General features: G+C 47.9%; 1 protein-coding gene across 1 annotated transcript in view; it reads right to left on the reverse strand.

Annotated features, from left to right (window-relative positions):
• Positions 1–25,901, reverse strand: part of LOC105275774 (suppressor of lurcher protein 1) — a 226,943-nt gene that overhangs the window by 23,452 nt on the left and 177,590 nt on the right. Inside the window, exon 9 of the mRNA XM_026971836.1 lies at positions 1,697–1,883. Within this exon, the coding sequence (XP_026827637.1) occupies positions 1,697–1,883 (187 nt within the window). The remainder of the gene's footprint in view (positions 1–1,696; positions 1,884–25,901) is intronic.

Here is a 25,901-nt window from a genome sequence, read left to right on the forward strand (position 1 = left end):
GGTATTTGAACGCACTCGCGCTCCCTGCGCGCATTATAAGCAGATATACTGCGAGCGTCTATCTACCACGATTACAGTGTATTATCCAGTAGGATGTGATGATGCAAGATGGTCCATCCTCGGTGTTATTTCAACGGAAACGTACCTTGCTTTAAACTCGAATACTCGAGAGAGCCAACATTAAATACTGTACGGAGGAGAACATGCCTGGCGCGATCTACTCTTTGAATATTATTATTCTCGGTTGCAAACAATCTATACACGCGTATAACTTGGCAAATGTAATTTCAGTTATGCTAATGACGCGAGTAAAACTTATTTGAAACTTGGCCGTCCCGTGTATCGTACCAGCGCACAGAACATCGAGCAGGTATAACCGCCATTATTCACGTGCGCATTATATCGATCGTAGTGCCAGGGGTTTATTTGACCGTAACTATCATCTCTTGAAAGCGCGGAAGCCCTTGATTCTCGCAGAATGCACGACGGACGATCATGGAGCAAGGAAAGTGCCGCTTAAACGTCACTCCAGTGGTACGCGCGAGTACTAATTAAATGGTGTTTAAGACCAGCTAGCTGGAAAACGAATGAGAAACAGAGAGACAGAGAGAGAGAGAGAGAGGAGGGAGGGAGAGAGGAAGAGTGAGAGAGAGGGAGAGGGAGGGAGAGAGGGGGGAGAGGGAGAGAGAAGGAGAGAGAGGGGGAGAGAGAGAGAGAAAGAGAGAGGATGGATGATCGCGAGGCTAATGCGTGCTTGCGTGGCGGTGAACCATTGTATCACAGGTACTTTCCCGGAATTGTCTATGTCGATCCGTTTCCTCGCGATCGACACAGATCCTCTTGACAATCTCCACGTCGAGGGAAATGCTCTCGGTCGATCCTCGTCGCCGAAAGTTGAACATGTCCTCGAAAGATTGGTCTGATTTTCGGGGGATTCGACTTTTCGTCGGATTTAAAATGAAATCTCTGTCGCCGACGATGACTGTGCAGCTTTGTGTATACGAATGGGCGAATTTCGGTGGATGGGCATCGACCTGGAAGGGATGAGAAACGCCGCGCGACGCGCGTCGATGCGTCAGAAAAATTCGAAAATCTCCGTGGCAACAGTTTTATCGCGCATCTACCAAATTGGAATAGCAGCGGTTTACCCACACTTTTACGCTCTACGATTTTTACGAGGACGGCAAGGCATACGGCGGTAACATGTTACGTTATAAGATAAAGCGATACGAGCCTCTTACGATGGAACGTCTCATGAAACTTTGAGATTGCACTTATCGTATCCGGAGGCACATCTCCAAAGGCAGAGTAAGCGCGACGTCTGTTATACGTGCAGATACATAATGCACCCTTGCAACATACGCCTGTTGTACTGTAAGAATGGACCAAGCACGCACTAGGCACGATGATACGTGTACGTAAGAATATACCGAAGCACAATGATGTTGCACGCACGCCGTGAAAGCAGGCAGTACCATGAGGACGTGATGCACGTACGCACACGATCTTTGAATCGATCGCATGACTGTACACTTGTGTGTCTTTTGCAAAAACAGGCAGAATCTTACGAACGTAGACAGATTCACAGAACAGAAATGATTTGTCGATCAATCTGTATGTCGAACAAATAATTAACAAATTCTCTGATGGTGAATTACGCTCCAGTTGAATAGTTGTAATTAGAAAATGTACTCACTTGTTTGAGTCGCTCGATGTATGATACAGGTTCAAGTCTTGGAATATCACTTGCACCCGTTCCTTTCCTCTTGCTTGAAAGTCGTATGTACACTGCGATCTGGCTGGATATGAGTTTGGATATCCAGGCGACATGACTACGCCCGTTTTCGTTGAATCGCTGTTGTAAACCATGTCGCAGAGTGACGCTGTAACAAAGAGAGACGTGCGGTGACTTAACGAGCAGCAACAGTCGACGAATAAAAAAACGAATGCGACGAAAATAATTAATTGACGCGCGGCCAAAGGCAGGAGAAGGGCCAATTGAATTACGCGGCAACTTTTTTTCGTTGCAGCACTCACTTTTTGCACCGAAAGATACATTACACCAGTTAAATTATGAATATTTCGCGTTTTAATTACAAGTGTCTGCGCATCGACGGTTTGTTATGACATGCAAACGAGTACCACTGTTACGTCACAGAAAGCGTGTTGCGCGAAAACCGTGCAAAAAGTATAAAAACACGGTAATAATTGTGATATATGTTTACTAGTTATATCAGTGAAAATGACGAGTGTCCCAAATTAAGATGCACGATAAATTTTTAAATTACCACTCTTCAAAGGTACCGAGGATACCATACGTAAATATGTAAACACATAAATACGTGAATCAGAGAAAAGAATTGTATTTGCACTGATTTATTAGCAATCAAGCTTGGGAGAAGCCATATTCATTATTAGAGAAATTATATATAAGGTTGTAATGCATCGATAATCGTATAATGTACAAGAGATACTTATATTACAAGTCTCATTTTTTTGCAACATTTGTTTTTATCATGAATCTGCAGCATTCGCATCACGAGGTGTTAAGATTGAGGTCTCAGGAGGAGCGAGATATGAAATTATTTAATGTGATAAATATCTGAACCCGCTTTGCCCCATGTATAACGATACCACGATTGTAGCGCATATTCGTTTCGAGTTTCTACGCTTTAATCTTCCCGACAGTTATTAATCTTTCCGTAATTTAACGCCAGAATCGCTAAGGTACGCTTCGCAAGATGAATCTTCCGAAGAAACGCCGTCATTAGGCAACCCCTGGCGTTACGAACGCGAGTTTGTGTATTTCCCCGTGAATATATTTTCCGCGATTCCCATGACTTTTCTTCCCGCATCTCTTTCCTTTCTCTTTCTCTCTCTCTCTCTCTGCCCTCGTCTAGACAGTAGATACTATAAAGTCAACTTGTGCGTAACTTGTCTAATTTGATAAAACAATTATAAAATTCAAAATTATAATATTTTTTTTAAAGAATAAAAATTAGGTCCTGTATTTATGTTTGACAAATTGTAACAAAACTGACACAATTGCAATAAATTATTAAACGTGTGATTACGTCCCACGACTCCGCAGGTACGAATTGTAGATTCGTCGAGAATTATCTTTCCAAATAAATCGCGTTTACAATCAGGCTGTTGTGTTCAGAGGGTATTAACTTATTGTTGACTTGATTCAGAAGCAGAAGCGGTCGGCGATAATTAATAACGTTATATGGCCCGTGTAATCGGAATACTGAAAAGCCAGTTTAGAGATGTAATAATGCATGGTTGAACACACTGCACTCTCCCCTTTCCCTCGTAATTCATCGTTCGGCCGTACAATATATGGATCGAAATGTGTTCGCGTCCAGGATGCGAAGAAATTCGATAAAACTGTCATTTGGCCAGGGCCACCGCTGTTGCAATCTCGCGACTCAAAGCCACCGACACGAGGTCGACAATGGCTTTTATCGGGTTGGGAAAAAGTAACGCAATATCTCGGCCAGGCAGTCCCCTACCTTAATGACTTTCGTACGCGACTTGACATATGTATTTTATATATAGTGTATATATATATATATATATATATATTCCTTCTTATTTGGCTTTCCGGGGTGTTCTGACGAAAGAAGATATTTGTATCAGTTCCGGTAGGGCGCTTTTAACGGTTGTATTCGAGAGGGAAAAGCGCCATTGATACAAGCACCAGATGGAGAGAAACTGGAAAAGCGCAAAGTATCAATGCGTCGTGTCCTCGTCAATCATGAATGTTGCATGAGTGTTTGTGTCAGAAGCGTACTTATCTCGAACTTTGCGTTGCTACGAGAATATTGGAAATATCGTTTTCGTGCTCTGTTCAAGCTCTTTCCTTTTGATCCGTTCTCTCCTCTTAGCGTCGTTTTTAGCTCGATTTCCGCCCCAGGACTTGTGCCTACAGTAATGTGCTCGACATACGTTAAGGGGATGGATATCGGCTGAATACTTGATGGGCGGCAATATGAAGGTTCCGTTGTGAATAACGCCAAACTTTAACATTATGTTAAAGTTTGTATCTATTCTTAGGTATTGCAGAGGCAATTGCATCTCTGCCATTAATTTCGCTTCGTGTCGTTTCTTGCTAGTTCCATCGATGCATAATTCTCACTCCAACAGCATATTATTGGAAATGCTCAACTGGAAATGCGCATTATGCTGTAGCATAATGGCCCACCGCCGTCCAAAGCTTTCTTATTGTCGAGCATTGCGTTGTGCCATATATATTTGCGAAGAAACTTAGGAAAATGCGCTCCCTCCCTCCCCTCGCAAAAATAAAGAAAACAGAAGTCGACATTACGATTTTGCGGGCATTTGATGCTACGTAAATAGCATGCAATGCTCTTGCACGCATACAACGCTACGTTGACCACGTTTAACGATATTCGATTAAAAATACATTAACTCTGCAAAATGCAATTTCGCCGTAGGTTAGCCGCGCAAAATTGTCTTTCCGTTAATTAATCTACATTGTCGTGTTAAAGAGCTCGAGGGACGTGATGATTGTGAATAATTCTCCTATTCATTAATCCGCGCGCGCACACGACTTATTAAGCTACTTATTTGAGAGTCATCAGTAACCGCCGACTTATCGACTTTTGAACGTCGTTTATAAAGGAAGCCAAATAACACAGACACCAGGAAAGAGATGTGGAAGCGACGGAAGCGGCAAACGTTTTAATTTGCATTCATGAGCCGTCGTCTCAAAATTCTCAGAGTCACCAAGTATTCCAAGTACGTCCTCCGTTATATTTGGGGAACGAATTCACTTACGGCGATCAATTTCTATACTAGCGAGGATATTGTGCTGTCGGACGTGGCTGTCCCGGTGAGATTGGCAATCGACGATTTTTAGAATAGCGATCGCTGCTTATGTAAACTGTCATATATTATGTATGAGCAACGGTATCGGAAGAATCGGAGAACGGTGTTTCGTATTTTTCGTCGGAAATTTCACATAGACCATGTTGCGGTCCGAAAAGCACTGTGAGCGCTAATAACGAGCGGACGGTCGCAAACTCTGTATTCTGATTTGAAACGAAGCAGTTTCGCTAAATCCGTCGCTTTACTTGTGAAAAAAAAGGATTTGCGGACCACTTCTCTCTCGTGCGAACGATTTCGCTTGCTGTTTTAGAAACTTTCCCGTCGCGTCGAGGAAACGCGTCGAGGAAATGCGTCGAGGAAACGCGCGACGTTGCATGGCATTGTCAGAATAATTTTAAGCTCGTTTCACTGGCAGAACGCATGTATCCACGATCTACCCGCGCCAGCGGTCAGCGGCGGTCTGCCAACGGCAACGTAAAACCGTTGACAATCCCCGTCTTACCACAATCACGGATTTTCTAATTAAACAGCACATTTAGTCGGGAACAAGCGAGTCAGCACAGCCGCCGGACCGGCGGATATTAATAATTTACGAACTTTGTTGAAATTAATTTGAACGCCATTTGCGAGCCGCGTCTTCGCGGTGGTAAGTCCTGTCCTAACTCTGCAGATTTAAGCAACTCCCCCTCTCTCTGCCTAGCTCACCCTATATCCGCCTCTCACTCAGCAGAATCCGTACCGAGGATATATCCGCATGGGGGTTTCCGGTTCCGCTCGAATGATGAACGTTCATATTTTCTTGCGCATTTCGGCGTAACAGCGCGGATACGACATCCGCGCGCGCGCGTCGCACGCTCGCCGTAACTCGGCAGTCGCCAGCAAAAAGTTGGCCGTCTCGCCGTGAAATTTCATTTAGACTTTAAATCAGAGTTTCTAGACACCTTTTCGATCACCGCAAAGCGATGATTCTACGATGAACGATCACCTTCTTCAGACTCGTGCGATATCTAAGCGTATCTAAGCGATAGATACGCATTCTATCTCAGTATCCTTGACTTTCTCAATTATGTACGACGGAAATGTAACGAAAATTGTTGGAAAGCGCAAACTTGAGTTATGATTGTGGAGAAATACGTTACATCCCCCGATTGACCTTTCGCGCAAATTTGCTCCGCGTTATACCGGGTCTTTTTCGAGATAAAGAGAAGCTCTACCGCGCGGTGAACTCTTTTAAAATTGCTTTTAAACATAATGTCGCACGTATGCGAGGTAATTGATTAATTACGGGGCTTTCCAGACAATAGCACCTCATTGCATAAGTGTTGTTAAGTGCTCTCTAACACGCGCCTTTTTCCTCTCTTTGCATCGCGGCGAATAGCTGCTACGAATAGATGGAAATAAAAAAGATGTAACTTGCGGCCTAGAAAAAGGTTATCACCTACTTTATCCGGCTAGCGAGCAGCTCGTTTATCGTATGCAGCCGTGTTAAGTGACCTTTGAGATTTCGCAAGTTCAGCATACTTTATTATTCGGCAAAGGTCAATAGTTCACCGCCAATTTTATCTCGCATAATAGATAGCTGGGCCAAACTATGCACAGATTTAATATCGTGCGTCGACCAATCTCGCATGAATTTCACGGGAAAAAGGAATTTATCAAAATAGAATCTCCATTTTGACGGCGGAATAAACAAAAAAAAGGAAAAATGCGTTGTAAACATCGCGGATAATTGAAGAGACATGCGAAAACCGCGCAGCTCCATTCATCGTCGGAAATAAATGTTTTTCGAGCGTAGATTTGAGCATCCTTAAAACCCCGTAACGGGGCACCGAGTCCTCCACGTGGGACTTTTTTTTCAATTTCTCTGAGCTCTGCCAAGAGCGATAATCAAAAACCGTTGAAGCCCGCGGGCGAGGGAGGCTGCAATGGATTTCGCTGTAACGCGATTGACAGTGTGTCCGACGCAGACACAATCGGCGCTTCGGCAACGCTGGTTCCAGGTCTCTCGTTGACGGTATTTAACGTCATCGATAAGACACAGCGTGGCGTGGCGTGACGCACGCCGGAAACAGACCGTGCGGCCTTTAGCCGGGGATCCCGCGAGATTGGCGGGGCGCGGATACGCCAGTGGTTTTGTCCCGGAACGAGTCCGTGGAGCCGGATTCCTCCTCCACCCCGGTGAAGAAACGAGGAGGAAACGAGACGGGCGGGCGAGCGGACGAGCTTCTCTCCGCCATGCCGGAGAGGAGATAAGGATGCTGGGAACGAGTAAGGAAATGAGAGAAGAGAGAGCCGCGGAGAGGCAGGTGCGGAAGAAAGGCGCGGAAGGGGCGGGGTGCAGTAGGGTGATGGGGCGGAAGGCAACTTACTTAACGTTGCTACAAAATGGAACGGTAACTAATTCCGACTAGGTCGGTTGATTTATCGGCTTTTCGCACTGCGTCGTCGCACTTTGTCGCCACTTCCCCGATGACTCTCCCCTTTCCCTCTCCTTCCGCCCGCCAGACTCGTCTCCTAGCCGTCCCCTTTGCCACCCCTGTCGGTCTGGCGTTCGACGTGATCTCGCGTTCGCGTGTCTGTCTGTTGTGCTCTCTCCGTTTGCGCGCCTCGTAAATTATAATTACATTATTTTCCGCCTTTGCAGGTATGAGACGACACCCCGTTCCGCGTTCCCCGGCGCGTCCGCCGCCATCGTCGTCGCCGTCGCCGGCCATCCCCTTTTTTGTCGCCTCGATGGCCGAATATCTTGATCGATATCGTTTCCAATCGTTCGATCGCCGTTTCCATTAGCTGATGAGCTCCTCTCGCGCGACCGGCGAAAGAATAGGAAAAGTTTGCAAACGAATGGGACGCCAGCAGAAGCAAATTCATACTTTACGCAATACGCACGGTATTCCGGCACGTTAAAGCCAGTATTAAGTGAGTTTAATCTTTGCGTTTCATTTAAGCGTCTTCCTCCTTCCGAATCGATCGATTGATGGATGGATTTGGAAATCACTGGATCTCAATTTCAACAACGCGTGCTCCTCGGAGCGCGTTGTCGACTTTTTCACAGAGAGCAAAGACTTTTCCCGAGACGAAAGATCCGAAAGGACGCGTTCAACTTGTTTCCGGCTCGTGCCGGAATCGATATCCGTCGGACGTTGGGTGTACGATTCCACAGGGGGAGCATCCATCATCTATCAATGCCAACTAGCTCGCGCGAAGTTGGTCCATCGAGATCTCAATTAACGGCGATAAAGCTCGCAGTATGAATGAACCGTCCCCATCAACGGCCCGCGCGCAACTTCGTAAGCCTCAAACTCGGTTACAAACTTAATCCTTTCAACACTAAGTTGTTCGCAAAATACTTGTTACGTCTGACGCGCTCAATGTGGTCAAATGATGCGGAAACTCCATCTAAGCAGCATGTGTACAGTAGCCGCGCGCATCAGCGGACCGAGCGTCGAGTGTGCAATCAGGAACGATTCTTCAACGATGACGAGATTTAACGCGGGAGAAAGAAACGCGAAGGTGTCCCAGTGTTCACGGGAAGAGACGGATATCGCGATCATACCAAAAAGGGGTCAGAGGACTGAACTAATGCTACCATGAAAAGAATTGTGCCGAGAATGTAAAGAGGTATCAGGTATCACAAGTTCGAGATGTATAAAATTCTCCTCTTCCTTAATTTCACCTTTCTGCCGGTCGTGGCACACCTAACGACGCGCGATTTATCTCAAGGAACCGCAAAGGGATTACGAGCATTTAAAAGATGATTTTAGGACGCAGTCGCCGAGCGACGATAATCGCGAGACATTTCCCGAATGATTCCGCTCGAGCAAACGATGAGTAGGTATGCGACGCGCTTTCCATCGCCACGTATCCATGCACAGATCCGTTAAGGCCGCAAGCTAACGGGATTCAGTCCCGACGCGAAACGAGGGCCATTCTTCACGGGTAAGGTACCCGCTTTTATTTTTATTCCTTTTATTTTTTCCTCGCGTTCGGACGGGCTCCGGGACGATCGGTAATCGTGACAGCCAATCGTTCTTCCGGAATTCAGCCGGGGGACAACGAGTTCCGTGAGGAGCTGCCTCCCATCTCACTCTTTTTCCCTCCCTTCATGCCGCTCTTACATCCCGAAGTCGTGGACGAGGCAGGTGGCAATGATTAACGCGTTTCCCAAGTGTCTACGGTGAAACGTGAAATTTTGCGGCGGCCCGGAGAATTCCGCGAATCCGCGGAATTCGCGTGGTCAGAGGACGAGCCCCCGGTCGTTCATCATGCGAACACCCACGCGATCCGGCGCCGAGGAACACGCGGCGGCCACGAAGGGCCAGGCGCGAGCCGAAGAAGCTGGCAATTAAGTGTCACTCGCGCGCTCGGACGGGATGAAGAATCGCCGCGTGACCCTACGTGTTTTACATAGGGTTTACTCATGCCGCCGGGGAACGACGCTTATATTAGCGCGAGATGTAACAATGAAACGCGAGCTCGGCGAGCGTTTCTTCCTGTTTTATACCGCCGGCGCATGGCCGTATAAACGCCGCGTGGCGTGTCGAGGCAACGCAGTTCTTTTAGCCGTATCAGGTGTTTGGTAACAAGTTGCAATTTATGAAGCTTGAATGTTAAATATCCCGGTAAACACAGTTCTCGCACTGTTCTCCAGGTTAACAAACAAAAGCGATCGTTCTTCTTCGCGAGCTCCGCTTCGATCCCTTGGACACACTTTTCACGGGTGAAATGCTGGTTCACGATCCGTCCGAGTATTCTTTCGTCTATGTCCGGATTGCGGTTACGTCCTCCCCTGGAAGCGCAAATAGCCTGTTCGCGCGCGTGCTCTCGTGGATCCTCGAAATCCTCGATTTCGCGTAATGTCGCCGTTTGGGCGATATATTTCACGCTGATCACTAGAGTTCTTTCGCTGTTGACTCGCAGCGAGCGCAGCTGTGAGCGCAGCCGGCGACGATATATCACCGTCGAAAGTAAATACGATATCGTTCCGATTTTCGGAGCAAGATCAAAATTCGCTGTTTCGTGTTTTATTGTTCGATTGTAATATCCGGAATATCGACAAACCACGGATGCAAAAAACTACAAAGCGCAACGGGGCGTCGCGACAACCGACCCCGAAATGTTATTTAAAAAATTTCGAAATTTGTCAAATTAACGAAGCCATGCTTCCTTTACAGTTTCTATTTCCTCTTGTCATTCGTGTGGCATCGCGAATCGTGCGCGAGCGAATTAAAAACTAGAGCGCGAAAGACAGGCTTTCCAACGCTATTCAATTTTGTGCGAACGTTCATTCATCCGGCTGTGTTTATAGTAGCTACGAGTAAATGGAATCGAAACATAAAAGAGGATTCTGTCAGAAGGATCATTACACGATACGTCCGCTGAAACCGTTTTTGTCGCTGCACGCGATTCGTATTTCGCGGAGTTATTGCGATTTTGTTTGTATTGATGCCACTAAGTACACGTACTTGTGATAGTTTACATCGTGTCTCGTTACATAATCTGTCGTTTATATCGTAATTTATCGCCGCCAGAAAGCTTGCGATCCGACACACATCCATGCTTCGTTATTTTCCACATTAGAACCAATAAATACGAAAGGGATACACGTTTCGCCCGGTGCGCTACTTGAGACCGGATCATAAATATTCCGTAATATCTGTTAGCCATAATACCTATCCAAATGCATCGTTATAAATGCATGTATATACCTATGGATACAAATATCTTCTTAATGAACGGATGTGCGTAACGGATATTCTTCCCGCCGGTCTTGAAAAAAGCTCCTTTCAATTGCAGCAAACGTCGAAATTTAAGCGGATTGGAAAAAAACATTGCGAGATAATACCTACGTTATAATTCATGCAGATTTGTCAGGCAAACATATTTCTGGAATTTAACATGATACATCAACCCATCTCTGTGTCGCGGACGTTCCTTGCTCAAAAGCAACGTGATAACGGTTTTTGTAGAAAATCCAATTTCCATTTCCAGATGCGACCATCGATGAATATGGAAGTACGAACTTTCCTAATAGCGCGCATGCTGTGCAGCGGATAATCGGGAATCCGTGTAATCGGTTGGAAGCGCACCGTTACATCCAAATACACTTTCGCTCATGCCTGGTCGCGCGGGACGTGCTTCGTCGACATTCACCGCTCGAAAGAAGATTTCATTTCACCGATTACTTTGATTATTCAGAGAAACAGTCGAGTATTTTTCCTTTTTCTCGTAATGAGAAGCTTCGTTGTAAACGTGCTTAATCGCCGAAACGTTTGTCTTTCCCCGCCTGCGCCGCTGAAATTATTACCATTGTAACGACACGCTTCTCAGTCTTGGCATTATTTAACGATATTTGTCTCACTCGGCTTGCAGTCGTGTTGTTACGTGTAATGCCTTCATCACACGTTTTCTACAGTTGCGCGTGTAAAATCCACTCCCCTTGAGATGGTTAATGACGTTCCGTTTTCTCCATACACGACCGTAGAAATAATACATCTACTCGCATGTAACTGGCATTTGCGTATTCGCTTCCTGGAAATTAAAGTCGGCTCTTTTCCTTCACGAATACCGTGATCCTCATGAGAACAATGATATTTGTTTTACGTCGATTCTCGCAACAGGGAGACGATGCAATTTTCGTAATATGAAATAACGTAACCATTTGGTCAAGTCTGTAATATAGATGCCACTGCGGACGCCTTTCCTCCGGATCTGTCCGGAATTCTTTGTGAGCGTCGGGGAACTCGCACGATGGTCCGTACCTCGTACGGTCGCCGTGAAATGCTTTATTTAAACGTAGCTCGCGCTCCTAGAGATCCTACGGACCATGGCGAATTGGATCGATGGCCTTTATAGAAGGCGGGCTCCAATTTCCTGGCCGTAATACCTTTTTGCCAATAGCTGCGCGTACTATAAATTAATCTACAAATCCGAGTGCTGGTTGAAACTTTTAACGCGGATCGTGCATCGAGAGCGGACGCGAGCTCCGAGGAATTTCACGTGCAGCGCGGAATTCTTCGCCGCGCGGATCCGCGACGAAAGAAGCCGTTGCCGGCGGTTTTCTTCCACATCGTATCGGAGCGTCGCCGAGGAATGGAGAGACGAGAGAGAAAACGGCGCGTCGCGACGCCCGGAGCTCGCTCGGTTCCGCTTCGCGTGAGATTAACTCCCTGGTTGTCGTTCTTTGTGCAAATCCACGGGAAGAATTCGAGGCTTGCGTTCGCATTGCACTCTCGTATTACGTAGCCGTTCGCGTGTACCGGGACTCGTTATATAATTCCCGCGGGTGGTGAACGCGACGGTACGAGTATGGTAAGCCCGGAATGGGAGGGAAGATTCGCGCGACGTCTCCTCAAAGGGGAGGAAAATCGTCCGTCGAATAGAAGGAAGAGTCACGGGACGCTAGGACGCGCTGATATCTGTCGGGTAATCTGTAGTCTCGCAACGAGGGAGTCACGCGCCTTATCTCCCTTCCGTTTGCCCGGTCGCGTCTAGCTAGATTAGCCGGCGAGGAAGGCGAACGGAAAGCGCACGACACTGAGGAGATTGCTTTTGTGTAAAAAAAGGAAGAAAAGATGAAAAAAAATACGAAATGACGACGCAGTCGAGCAAGTTAATGCTGCGACTTGTACATCGGGAGCTGCGATTCGATCGTGCCATTTCGCACGCGCGCTCTTATTACCGCGAAGTGGCATGCACCGCGTCGTTATAGCGTTTCCGTCGGTCGAATAGCGGCGAAGGTAGAGCGGAAAACAGAAACCGTATTTGTGCCGGGCTCAAAGGAGAGAAGGAAAATTAGATATCGCGGGAACGGCGCGGCCTCTCAAAGGAACGAAAAGTTGAATGAAGACTCTTTCGTCTTCCGTGCATGCCACTCTCGCCCGAGCGCGACGAAGCGAACGGTACACGGCGGAGGAATTTGCGCCTCGCTTAGCTCGCTCCCTGGATAAATTATTTTATCGCCATGCTCTCTATCTCGTTATACAGTCACCGAACGGGCTGTATAGAATAGCGGACGGAAACGAGAACGCCACTATCGTCAATTCTCCCTTTCTCTCTCTCTCTCTCTCCCTTCCCCTTTGCTTCCATTTTGGTATCAGGCTGACGTTGATATCTCTCCTTTAGTATCGCGAGTGGGAAATAGGCGGGATGAGAAGAATAAGGGAAAATCGTGGATAGTGATGCAACGATTCTCCACGGCCACGAGATCTCCTACGATCGCGGATAATCTCGCGACTCGACGATTTTTCCTTCAGCTGAAGCTGGCCCGCCCGCAGGACAACGCGCGTTACACCACAGACTCGGACTTATCCGAGATAACGTGGTCCTCGTCGTGAAGATAAGATTGCGGAAGCCGTTGGAACAACATCCGCCGCAAAATCCTTGAGTCCGCGTAATTCCCCGGCTCTGGATCGCCAGCACCGCGGGATCCAGCCGCAGTGTCGAGGTCATTCGTGGACGTAGTCTAGTACACACGGCGGAGGATCTCCTCGATATCCGAATAGCTTTGGGACAGGCGGCATGCGAGGGGGATCCAACAAAACACATTAACGCTAATCTGTCTGTATGTTCGCGGTCAATGGTGCGGCATGAATCCCATTTGTCGCTGACGATGTCTCGCAGCATCACGTGTGGCTGAGATGAGATAGACTAGCGACAAACATTTGCACACGTTTATGATACGTATGTACATGTAACTTGACGTGCGCAAAGTACGAGAGACAAGTTGTCGCTTCATAACAATTTTTGTAATTATTGCGTTGCGCGTGTCTTTATTACTCGCCACGCTATTCTCAACGCGTTAAAACACTTTAACGTGCAAATTTGCCATGTCCTTTTTACAACCTTCTTCGGATATCGAGCTTTAGAAATTTCTAGCAAAGGCTAAATCCCCGAGAAAAATGCGAAAGAGCATCGCGATCGGGTGCCGTTACATCACGTCTCACCGTATAAGACGCGATACTGTTGGCGTATCGAGAGATTCGAAGCGATCAAACTCTTCGCGTGTCAGGAAGGCGCGATGGCATGGCGCTGCGGTTTCCTTCGATTTGGTCCGCCAAAGTTCCAGTCTTCTCTCTTTCTCTCCTCTCTCTCTCTCTCTCTCTCTTCAGATAGGAGAAGGTGACTGCGTGGAGATGTCGGAATAGGAAAGCGCGAGAGGTCAACGGAGGAGGAAGGAGGATCCGTGGGTTCTGACCCGACCGCTTATCGAACGTGGTTAGCGGCACTAGCCACTCCCGGCTTATCCCTCAGGACACTGTCCACCCACAGCGAAGCCAACCTGACTATCTGTCCTGCCGTCTGGCCCTTTACATTCGGATTAGATGGGTGCAGATTGGGGCACAAGAATGGAACATGACGTAGATGGCTGTCCCGATCTCTTAGTGGAAAGTTAACAGCAGATTTTCGGCGCGCGGTAAATTACGGTAAATCTTACTCGTTCTCGGGCTCTGTCGTTGACGATAAACAAGAATTTACACGTAAACGCAACGGGATGATGAAAATTGACAATTGCAAGACAAGACGATATTGCGAAAAGTCTTGCACGACGATAATGGCAGCGGTGGCTTATAGAGGAGACTTTATTAAATATTTCTTCGAGGTGAGACCGCATCGAGGTATAACCGCATAGAGAGATTGCTGTAATTATCCGGCGTATTTCCGGGGGGTAGCGCCGTTCCGGTCTATGACAATCTTGAGAGCGAAAATCGCTTGTGCGAGCGGTGCGTATATACGCGGTGGCTGCGCGAGGGAATTTATTAAAATTCCTATAGAGCTGTATGTGTGTATGTGTGTATACGTGTGTGTGTGTGCAGCAGCTCACGGAATTCGGAATTAGCTTCGCCGCTTTGCGTTAAAAGACAAGACGAACTTTGTGTTGCGGATGCGTTCGCGGTTATAACCAAATGACGCGGGGAAAAGCGGAAATTGAATTCCGTGACGGAAACCGCGCAACCGTGTGCAACATTAAAACGTCACCTTCGCGGCCGCGTACACGGATACGCCAAGTTTACCGTAATATCAGGCGCGCAAAGAATGATTTCTCGCATCACGTCTAAACGCGCGCGCGAGACTACCCTTGCGCGATTATTTATATCTTCTCTTCTTCTTAGTGGCCTTCGATTGCTCTTAATCAAGGACCTTTATATATATCATATTGGCTAGTTGCTAAACGCGCTCACGTTGAAGGGCTGTTGAGACGTGCGGCGAGGTGCGTAATTAGTTAATGGCCTTGTCGGCAAGCGCCTTGCCCATGTAGAGGAGTCTGCGTTCCGATCAACGGAAAAGGTATGCATCTTGCAAGAACTGAGATCGGTTGCGAGGACCTTGAATTTACTGCGCTACCGATAAAGACGGCGACGCCGTTCTCCCTTGACGCCGCTGGAAGCCCGCGTACAAACGTACGCGAGCACACCCTATCCTACACGTGGGGTGGCGCATTCCGCGAGACCAAATTGCGCGATCGTGCGAATCGGAGAACCGTCGAACATTCGGGATTACGCTCTCCCTGGGAATTGCCACGTACCGCCTCCGAGAGCGGGCACGTATATAGTCATCCGTATAATACTAGCGCGCGCCGCGCTATTCGAAATGTTTAAATGGCTCGACAAGAAAGCCCAATGCGGACGCGCACCCACGCGCCCGTATTACGAATTATTTCCCGTAATCCTATAAGCGCGTTTCCCCGATGATATTGGAGCGTTGCTGCATTCTTGGCCCGTAAAATGGAGGAGCACGGTAGAACAAAGTCACGCATCTGATATAGCGAAGTTACGTACGCCATCGCGCAATTACGAAAGTAAAACAATTCTGGATGTACATTCTGACAAATTTTCCGTGTATTTTGTTCGAGAGAAAGGAGAATATCTATCAGGAGAGAACACGGATAAGCAACTGGAAAACGTACGGCTCAATTAAAGGCGTCACTTAAATCCACAACAAGGTGTTGTAACGTTCATTCTGATCATTCGAGTAGCCACGTAACAATTGCGTTCTCGCATGCAGCTCGCGCTTTAACGGTGAAAATAATGTTTCTCGTGCGAGGCCTAACGCGAGCGCGGTTCCGATGGCGTCTCGACACGCGTACGCTTCCTACAGCAAGCGGTGCTATCGCAATCGATAATGTTTTTCCGCCATCGCATCTTTTGGCGTGAATAAATAGCTCTCGTGAAACAGCAGCCCCCGCGAAACTTGGCGCTTCTTGTCCTACCGGAATAACGAAAAAAGAGAATGTTGGAGGGAAAATGGCGAGAACGCAATTCCGCTCCGCGAAATTCTCGCATGGGATCTTGCGAGATTGTCGCAAGTGATATTTGAGAAATTTAACCAGTGATAAGGTTTCTCTCACGGGTACTATGGGGGTTTCTTACGGTGGCGGCGGCAAGGTGACGTAAAACGGAAGGGAATTCAGACAGTGCCGACATAATGTGGCCCATTTCCGTAAGATTTCATTTTACATGTTCTTTACCGCGTATATATAGACTCACGTCGTGCTGTTCAAGGGACTCGACTCGAGGAAAGGTGGTCCCAATTGATCCACATCCGCGCACGTTTCGAGAGTTATCTCCGGTACGTCGTAAACGTACCCCTTTAAAGTACTTGAACGCACGTGCTCTCTTTCACTGCGCCGGTAATCCGGAAGTGCGCATCGGTTCGGCTGTTTTTCGGCAAATTCCGCCGCCGATTTCATCCAATCCGCCATGCCATTCCTCCTTTGCATTTACGACTTAAAAAAAGCTACGGAATATCACGGCGCGCGCGGTGTACAAGAAGCGACCGGGTAATCTCCATTGCTCTTGAGCTTTTCATGGAGGAAAAAGCACGATAAAATGTACGATATTTGAGTTTGGAGGTACATGTGCACGAGAGAGTAAATTTTTAAATATATATACATATATATATATTTATCGCTCCGAAAAGAAAGAATGTTCGTGCTTGGAAAAAAGTTTCAGTTGCACTCGGTAATCCTTCTCTCAAATTCCGCCATGTTGCACGCCTGTTTTATCACCTTGTTCCATTTTATGAAGTCGGCGAAAGGACGGACAAACGGGAGAAGAGGGTGCGGGCAGAGCAGAGGATGAAAAATTCAGATGGTGTTCGCGCGATCTACCCCACTTCCGTGGGACTCTGTTTTACGTTCCCGCCGCGACATTTACGAGCAGAAGCGTGGCATTACCGCACGGTGGTGTAAGCGATCCGCGTGGCGCAAGCCGGGGATACGCCAGCCTGAAATTCCAATCTGAATGCGTCCGCGGAATGGACCTGGGGAAGTGCATTATACCATGTATACGCACTGGAAGGTACTCGCGTCGTTCCATCGTAAAGTCGCGCTATTATATTTGCTGCCCGTCGCGACAAGACAAGTGCGCGGGTGGACGGACGAGGAAAAATTCAGCGACGATTACACTTTCGAGCGAGTCACCGGAGAAAATCAACACGCGGATTTAACGGCCGGTCGACCTCGCTCCCGAGCACTACCGGATCAAGCGAAATCGAGAGAAGGTGCACGATGGATCGAAGAGATCTTGATGGCTACTCGGTTCGCCTCGTTTTTCGTTATAAAGAGGCACACGAGGCACTAGCCCTCATTCCTACTGGAGCGAGAGTTAATGGCGCTTTTAGCGAAATTAACCGTGTGTAAATCACGTTACTTGCACTGATACTTGAAACGAGACGGAATTTCGACTCCGACTCGCAGTTGCACGGTGATTTTAAAGCTCGCCAGCGGGCAATTAATCGCAGACGCGAATAAACACGATCCGCAAATAAACCAGATTGCACGGAAGCGTACGGACGGGAGCAACTTTCGAATGGCGGCTGCAAAATGTCGACCGATATTCATCTGACGCGTATTGACAGGGCGAGGCGGGTTGCGACGCACGTGAAAACGTGCGCCGGGCCACGAAGACGTATCGTGCGTAATAAATGATGCCGCTAATTTCACGTGCACGCGCGCCGACACGCCACGCTTCACGCGCACATGTCCCGTTCGTTTGGGAGATGCGGAACAGCGTGGATCGAAAAAAAAAAACGTATCCGGGGCGAAATCCAGCGAAATCGGAAGGACGTCGCTGGCCCCAAGAACGCGAGGATCACCCTTGTGGACGGTGGTGATTTGTTGATCGATGTGGCTGGCAGCCGCGAACGGTCGCTTATCGTCTTCCGAGCCGTTCCCCGTTCTTTCGCGCGTCTTTTTGCGGCCGTTTGTCGTTCGCATCCAACTGCTATCGTGCCGGTACAAGCTGCAGCCGATAAAAACGCCAGAGACGTCGTTCGTTTCGTTAAACGTCGCGCGGCATTTAGCGTAATTAAGCGCTCGAACGTGTGGTTTTCCGCCCCGTGTTGTCGCACCCTCGGTTTCGTCGGCTTTGTCCGCTCCCGCAAATCAAGCCCGGATAATCCGGTATTATTGATCAGCGCTCAACTTTCGCCGAATTATTTGCGGGGATTACGGCGATGAATCCTTTTAGAGATATTCATCTCTAATCTTTTGCTCTTACCGTCAAATGAGTTTAATCGTTTTATGAAAATTGAAATGTGGCAATTTTTAGAGAGAGGATAATTTCATTAAAAATTGCCATTGTTTCTTCCGTTGCCCAGATCGTGGTCACTTTCGCAACAGGCAAGAAAAATAGATGCATGTACACACCACGTGTTTATGTTAGACAGTTTCTTCTGATATTATTTTAGTGGGGAAGTCAGAGAGGGAAAGCGGGGGTTCGTTAAAATCGAGGTTACAATTCGGTTACTGGCACGGAATAACGACGGGCGAGCGGACGCCAAATCGAGTAACAAAAATCGATCGACGAGGACTATTGTGCTAGAACGGCGGGCGAGTTTATTTTTTCATTTTGCGAAGCGTACAAATCAAGCGGAAGGATGTTATCAAAACTTCCGTCTGCGTGACAAATTGAATTACGGCGGAAACTCGGGCATAGGAGAGAGGGCGCACGGCCGAAAACTGCGACGGGGAGAAAAAACTGAGAGACACGAAAGGGGTTAAAAATGGTCCCGCGTTGTAAATCCGTCGGTGCAACGCGGAAATCTGTCACCGCGCGGAGAGAGAACCGCGCCCAACTGCGGGAGGATAAGGGAGGTATTATATCCGGATTTTTCAGCGATCGTACGGCACAAGTACATGCAAAACGCCAAATGCTCAAGGGGATATTTATAGACGGTCGTCGCCATCGTCGTCGCCGTCGCTGTCGCCATCGTCGTCGTTGTCGTCGTCGTCGTCGTGCCAGCCATTGTCGTCTGCGCGCACGACGATGACGATGTCTCCCGGAATCGATATGAATTTACGATGTTTTTCTATTGCGCCGACTTGGCAGAACTTTCTTAAAACGGCGCACCGCGCGCGCGGAAACATTACGCGATAATTTATTATCCCTCCTCCGGGCGCGAGGACCTCGGCCGCGCCAGCGGTAAATTCGATACCGTCGAACTTAATAATCCACCGTGCTCGCGACTCGGCGAAATTCCACCGTTGGGAGCTCTCGACAAAATTATGTGAACGCGAACGGTCGAGCTTTCGCGGGAGTAAGCTTCTCGAGGAATAGCACCGACGGGAGAGGCGACGGGACGTAACGCGATCCAAGAATTTTCAGACGTCGTAATTGTGACGAGTGGCGTCGCTCGATTCACCGCGTATAATATTCGCAAGTTTCAAACGTGACGGATATCGTTCACATCGAACTTACGAGAGTGCTTTTATCCCGCGAATTTTAGTGCCGTTTGTTACAATAATTATCCGTCCATACCATCGCGGAACGATCAGCTCGCGCAACGTCATCATTCGCAGGATTACGCTACTGAATCTCTGGGGTCGCAGACGTAAAAATGCGCGGGCGTCCTTTGACGCAGTTCAACGACGAGGAAAACGGACGACTCGGCGTCAGCCGAGAAACGAGCACGTGGACGGACGTATGCAGATTCGTTCACACAGCCTGGTGTCTAAGTCCGTGTTTAAACAGAAGAGCGCCATCAAACATTCGACTTGAGATGCACGAGAGCATTTCGCGTAGCCAAACATACGTACCCGGACACGTCTAGGCTGAGACAGAAGGTGGATTATCTGGGGAAGGACCGCGTTGTCTGACGAAGGGTAGAGAGATAGGGAAAGAGGCGGAGGTGCGGGCGATCCAAGAACGACAAATTCTGCCAAACACATGAGAGATACTTGAGCTGGCCGTTTGCCAACGTACCACCTCGACTGTTCGTTCGTGCATGTTCCAGCGACCTGGTGCAGTACCAAGTCCCTTTTCTTACCCTCGAGCTGTTACAATCGACGTTGGAGAACCAGCCGCACCACCCTTTTCGCATCCACCTTGACTCTCTCATGTATTCGGATCTTACGTGGGAAGACACGCTCGAATTTATTTTGTATGACAGTGAAAAATAACGCGTTTCAATATTGAGCATTGTTTTTCTCTATACGAACAAGGCGTTTGCACCTTTGCTCTCACCAGTGTGCAGAGTGCGAAGCTGCGATAGTTTTAGCACTTTTCGAGCGCTCGTGAATATTTGCGCGAAGCGAACGGGAATAATAAATCGATGTTACGTGCAACGACACAAGTTTGCACGCCACATTTGTCGAAGGTACGGTTTATATTAGGCCGAGCAACGTATAAAAGCATAAATGCGTCAACAGTATGGATACTTGCACACGCGATGACACGATATCATTCATATCGCGATATCCGAGATGGAACGTAATGTCACGTAATGTCTGATTACCGTTGAATTATCAAGAAAATCTTTTCAACGATTTCGCTATATTCCCCTGAATCCTTGTTCTTTTCATTCTTCCTTAATTTGTATTTCGAGCACATACAGATTCTTGGTCGAAGCGTAATTTCTCTGTAAATTGCGAAAGATAGAATTGTGGAATACAGTAAAAGAAGGTACGTCTACTTGAAGAGATAAGTCACGTTTCTTTCCGTAACTTTTCTCTCTGTTGCATTATCCGATCTAAATCGTTGATCAAACATTTCTCCCCGCGACTGTTACGCTGAAGGAGCGACGTTAAATCGCAATTTTTTAACAACTCGTGCAAGATCGTCGTCACGGACAACGAGATATAAATGAAAGTAAGATAAATGTGAAAGAACGGTATCCATATCATGATACGCGAAACAGTTGATAAACATCGTTAAAACACTCGAGTGTAAAACCGACTGAGTGTTAATCGCCGTGGCGTGCAAGAGCTACATAAAGCACGGTGAAGGGAACGTTGAAACTTGTACACGTTTTTCCTCATTAGCGCTCGGACTATGCTTTCCCGGCCATTTCTCCTCGCATAATGCAGCTAGATACATTGTATGCGAAGGAGACAAATAAGAGAAACTGAGAAAGAACGGGAATGAAAACGGCGATAGAATAGCGGAGAGCAAACCGGACGATCGGTGGCGGGGCAGACGTCGAAATGAGGTGTCTAATTACACTCGTTTATTAACCTAACACCCTTGCTCTTGCAGGAGGGAAAGAGAGATGGCACGCGCGAGCATCTTTCCCCGCGCGTTACTTCATTCCTACGCGAAAGAGCCTTATTTACTTTAACGAGAACTGAAATAATTTACGAGGTTTTGCAGCAGCGCCTATTACGGCCGCATCCGCGTACATCCACGTGTTCTTAATGCATATCCGGCCCGCAAAGAATAAAAGGTAAATTAATATTTTCTTTCAACTGCGTCGGGAATGAAATTTCATCCTTATTCCCACGGGATACGAGAATCTCTCGTAAGGATAATGATAAAATTTCGAATTAAAAGGTTCGTAGGCAAACTATACTATTTCATCATCGATATTCTTTGATATCTTATTTTCGATATTAAACGTCGATAAAAAAAAAGATAGGAAGACAGAAAAAGGAAGAGAAAAGACAAACGCATTCGCGTCACGTGCGTCAATTAATGCGCCGCTGCGAGTTGCGGCGCGTAAATAAAATCCTGGCTGACAATCTAAATGCAGTGAACTCTCGCCATTTGCAACCGCGTAAAGTACGTAAGCGGCCTTCTCGGTATCACCACGAAAGTACGCGTCGGGATAGAGAAAACGAGAGAGAAAGAGTAAGTAAGAGAGATAGATAGAGGCCGGGCATGATTGCGCGCACAAGCCGCGGAATTACACGTCGGCGGTTTGCAAACCTGTGACTGAAATTATCGTTAATTTAAATGCTCGCGCTTACACCCGGCGAAAGTGCATAATGCGGCCGTGAAGTTTAAGAGCGCCCGGCACCGGCGGGGCTTACGCGGCAACCGCGTGCAACCGGGGGCTTTGAAATTTTAACGCGAATACGTGGCGAAATTCCAAACTAACGCGGAAGGATTTAACTCCTTTGCCTGATACCGCAGGACAATTACAGGTAGCCGAGCTCAATGGGATTGAATCTCGCATTGTGCCGAGTTAAATACGCGTATATTTCACTGACAAATGCTTTCAGCTAAACGTCGCGTTGTTTAATAATGCGGTGGGGCGTGTGGGCGAAATTTCCGTGTGGGCGACGGGAGGCCGCCGGAAACGCTCAAGGCACGGGAATCCACTGGGGTGGATCTTCCCTCATCGAGCGAGCGAGAACGGCGATTTCAGCGAAACGCTCGGGGGATTTGGCTCAATCGAGCTCTCTATGAATTAACGATACATCGCCCAAAAAGCTGAAGCTCCTGACGTTCAATTTAATGTTCGAGTGAGCTGCACGCTCGCTCGAACTCGTGCATTATTATTGCGAACGCGATTCGAGCTAAATCGCGTACCGTGCATCGCGTTTGAAAAAGGAGGCGGAGAGCGGATCTTTACAGTGGAGATACTTGTCCCGGAATTAAACTTGTATTGTCATTTAAGACAGGGAATAAATAATTGCTTCCTTGCGATCCTATATACATATAATAGCGTTCAACGTCACTTTGTAACGAGATATTCGCGACGCGGCATCGGAGACGCGTACACCGTTTGCATTACTTGGAAAAAAACGCGGCACTCCTATTCCTCCGCGTCAATCCATCAAGAAACTCGAGCTTTGATTGCAGCAATAAAAGTGCTCGTAGAATGCAATATGCGTTCGCGGCATACGCGCTCGACGCAGCCAATGTTACATGTCGTAATAGGTAGTACGGGGAACACGCGTCCGGGTTAGCCCCTGTGGCGTTTTTCATTTTTCCTATTTTTATTGCTCCCGATAGTAACACACCAGCCATTGTTTTCCTGGCCACGTATCTGGCTGGCGTTAACTTCTCATAGTCGACGTGCGGCGCCAATTGCTGTGAACAGCTCGAAACAAAAAGTCAGTTCACTATTGAAATTCTTCCGGTATGATCATCGGCCTTTATTGTACCATGAAGAAGACCTGTTTGTTTAAAAAATATACATATGTACATGTGTATAAAATGATACGAGTCGTCCTGATATTGTCGCTGACGTAATCGCAGCTGACATTATCGTTATGAATGGTACGCGAATAAACCATGTGCGCTCGGTTTGAAATTTCTTTGAGGTAACTTTGGACCCACAAAAATTCGGATCCCGCTCCCAACTTAGAGTCTCCCAGGAACGCGGGGATTGTGTCGCGTTCAACTGAGCACCGTGATATGTCAGAGCGGTGTTGAAACGGTTCTCGCGCACTCGACTCCTGTAGACATTCGTTAAGCCGATTTCCCAGAGCGCAGCCGTTTGCATTATCGATAGCTCTTCCCGTGGGAAGAGTGATCGAACGACGCCGTCGTCGAAAGAGTTTCCGCGAGCCGGCGATAACAGCGAGCAATAATCCGTTGAACGATGTATATATAGCTCGTCGTCGTCTCATCCCGTCGTGAAACCGGGGGTCCGTTCGTCCCTCCTGTATCATCCCCGCGACAGTTTTTTCCCTCCTCCCGCTTAGTTGACAACAAAAAAGGTCGCATCGTGGGATAAAGGAGGCGCGTTGGATGCGGGCTTCTCGCAGACGCGAGAAATTTCGACGGCGGTTGTCGTTGCCTGGACAAACGGCGCGCGGCGGACAACTCCGCTCGTACATTCATAAAGGAGCTCGGGTCATCGCCGGAGCTTTTAAACCCCAGGGCGCTTTCTTGTTTCTGTAAAATCGCGTCGAGAGATAAGTGGGAGCGGCGTTGTTTGCTCAAGCCCTTTTTCTCGACTGCCGGCCGGCTGGCCGGTCGACCGACCGACGACAGTTTGTCCCTGCGCGAAGGGTCGCGAAGGGCACGATCGTTAGGTGGCATTAATCATTAATGAAGACCGTCGGCGTTTTACGTAATGTCCCCTTCTCGACTCTCTCGAGCGTCGACGACGGCGGGCATTCGTCTTGAACTTCTCTCCTCATGAATATTCACGCCGGTGATCTGATAAATTGAGCGATCCTGGGACCATGCATCTGATACGCGTCGTGATATGAAACGCGATGACGTAATACGTTCCACGTTGAAAATGTCTTTGGCAAACGACGGATCTCACCGTCGAAGTTGCGCCGATGAAAAATCTGTTCCGGACTCGTCGATGAATCAAAAGCCGAAAGGAAATGCACGGCCATCGGGATGTCCTGAGCGTGGCGAATGATCCCGCGCGAGGGACGAGTTTTCGACAGTTATGTTACGACGCCACCGTGACCGTTCGACCAGCGTTTTGTCACTTTTGCGCCGGATAACGCATCACGCATGTGTCAGGGTCGTTTCATCCGCGTCGGCATCGGTACGGTAACACGTGTACGCAATGTCACTGACAATACGGATGGATTAAAGCATGCCGTTGAATATAAATTTCCCTTGGCCAAAATTTTTTGTGCGGCTGCGGTGCGCTCTTTATTTTTCAAAGATCATAGATATGTCGAGCCGTCAACGAGGATTTGATGGCCCTTGGATTCTTCGCGTGATAATGTCGTACCAGGCACGAATGGATATTCGTGTTCGCGCGGATGGATCTCAATACAATCGTTCTCGTGTTCGTGACAAGCTGGTCGTGTTGCGCGAATGAGATTCTACCGCTGCAAAGAAAATGTGTTACTTTCAAAGCTATATAAGCCATCCCCTCGAAGCATATTTTTACATCGGTAAACCACAATCGTAGATCGATAAATCGATAAACCGATAAATTGCGGCATCATTCGATAGGTGCCAATTGTTACCACCTGAATTATTTCTTCTTCCTTAAAGCTTAGCGTCGTCAAGAAATTCAATGTAACTACTTTAGCACTTTGATATCCACTTTCTATATTGTTCTGTTACCTTGTTAGCTGCGCTGTTTTTGACATCGTGAAAAGTTTAATAAACGCTTGTGTTTCGTCTACAATTCCTGTACGTTTCACAACTTTTAAACGATGTGTCGACGAGAACATGTTACATTCTGTTTTTGAAATTTTCCTCTCATAACGCGCCTCCGCTTGCTTTAGTACTTTTTAATACGCTCGACTTGATTGTTCGCAAAGATCCAGTCGCAGTCAATTTCCACTAACACCCGGCGGAGGGGGACGGCGATAAAAATTCTCGAAAAAAGGAAAAAAAAGGAAAACAAAACGTTTGGAAACCGCCAACGGTGCAACGTACGCAACGAGGGTAATCCGTAGAAATAGCTACAAGTATCACGACTATCGCGTAACGCGCGACAGGTATTGCCGACACAAAACGATCCGACACTCGTTATCCTCGCTACGCCGATATATTTTTCGCGGCTGTCGCCGTTCGCTCGCTCGCTCGCTCGTCGCCCGTTCGCGCGCGCGATCGTTTTCCAATTATAATCGCCACCGTCCGCGAGTTAACTACCCGAACTTCCGAGGGTGCGGACACCTCGTTACCGTGATTCTTCGTGCATGGTGTTCATCGGCAGCTATAGCCGAATAACGGCGCAAGTGCCACGCGGGGCCCGCGTACGCGTGCGAGCGGAAAACGTAGCCGGCCGTGATGCGATACCGTGGAAATCACGGCCGTCTAGCTGGGCGTGAATCGAATTATTTATAAACGCGACAAGCCCATGATCGCGACAAGCGCAAAACAGAATAAGCGCGAACTCGCGCGGGGGAGGAGAGAACGGCGGGATGCAAAGGGCGGCAGCGATAATCGAAGAGG

This window comes from Ooceraea biroi, chromosome 8 (genome assembly GCF_003672135.1).
Source record: "Ooceraea biroi isolate clonal line C1 chromosome 8, Obir_v5.4, whole genome shotgun sequence".
In the NCBI taxonomy this organism is placed as follows: domain Eukaryota; kingdom Metazoa; phylum Arthropoda; class Insecta; order Hymenoptera; family Formicidae; genus Ooceraea; species Ooceraea biroi.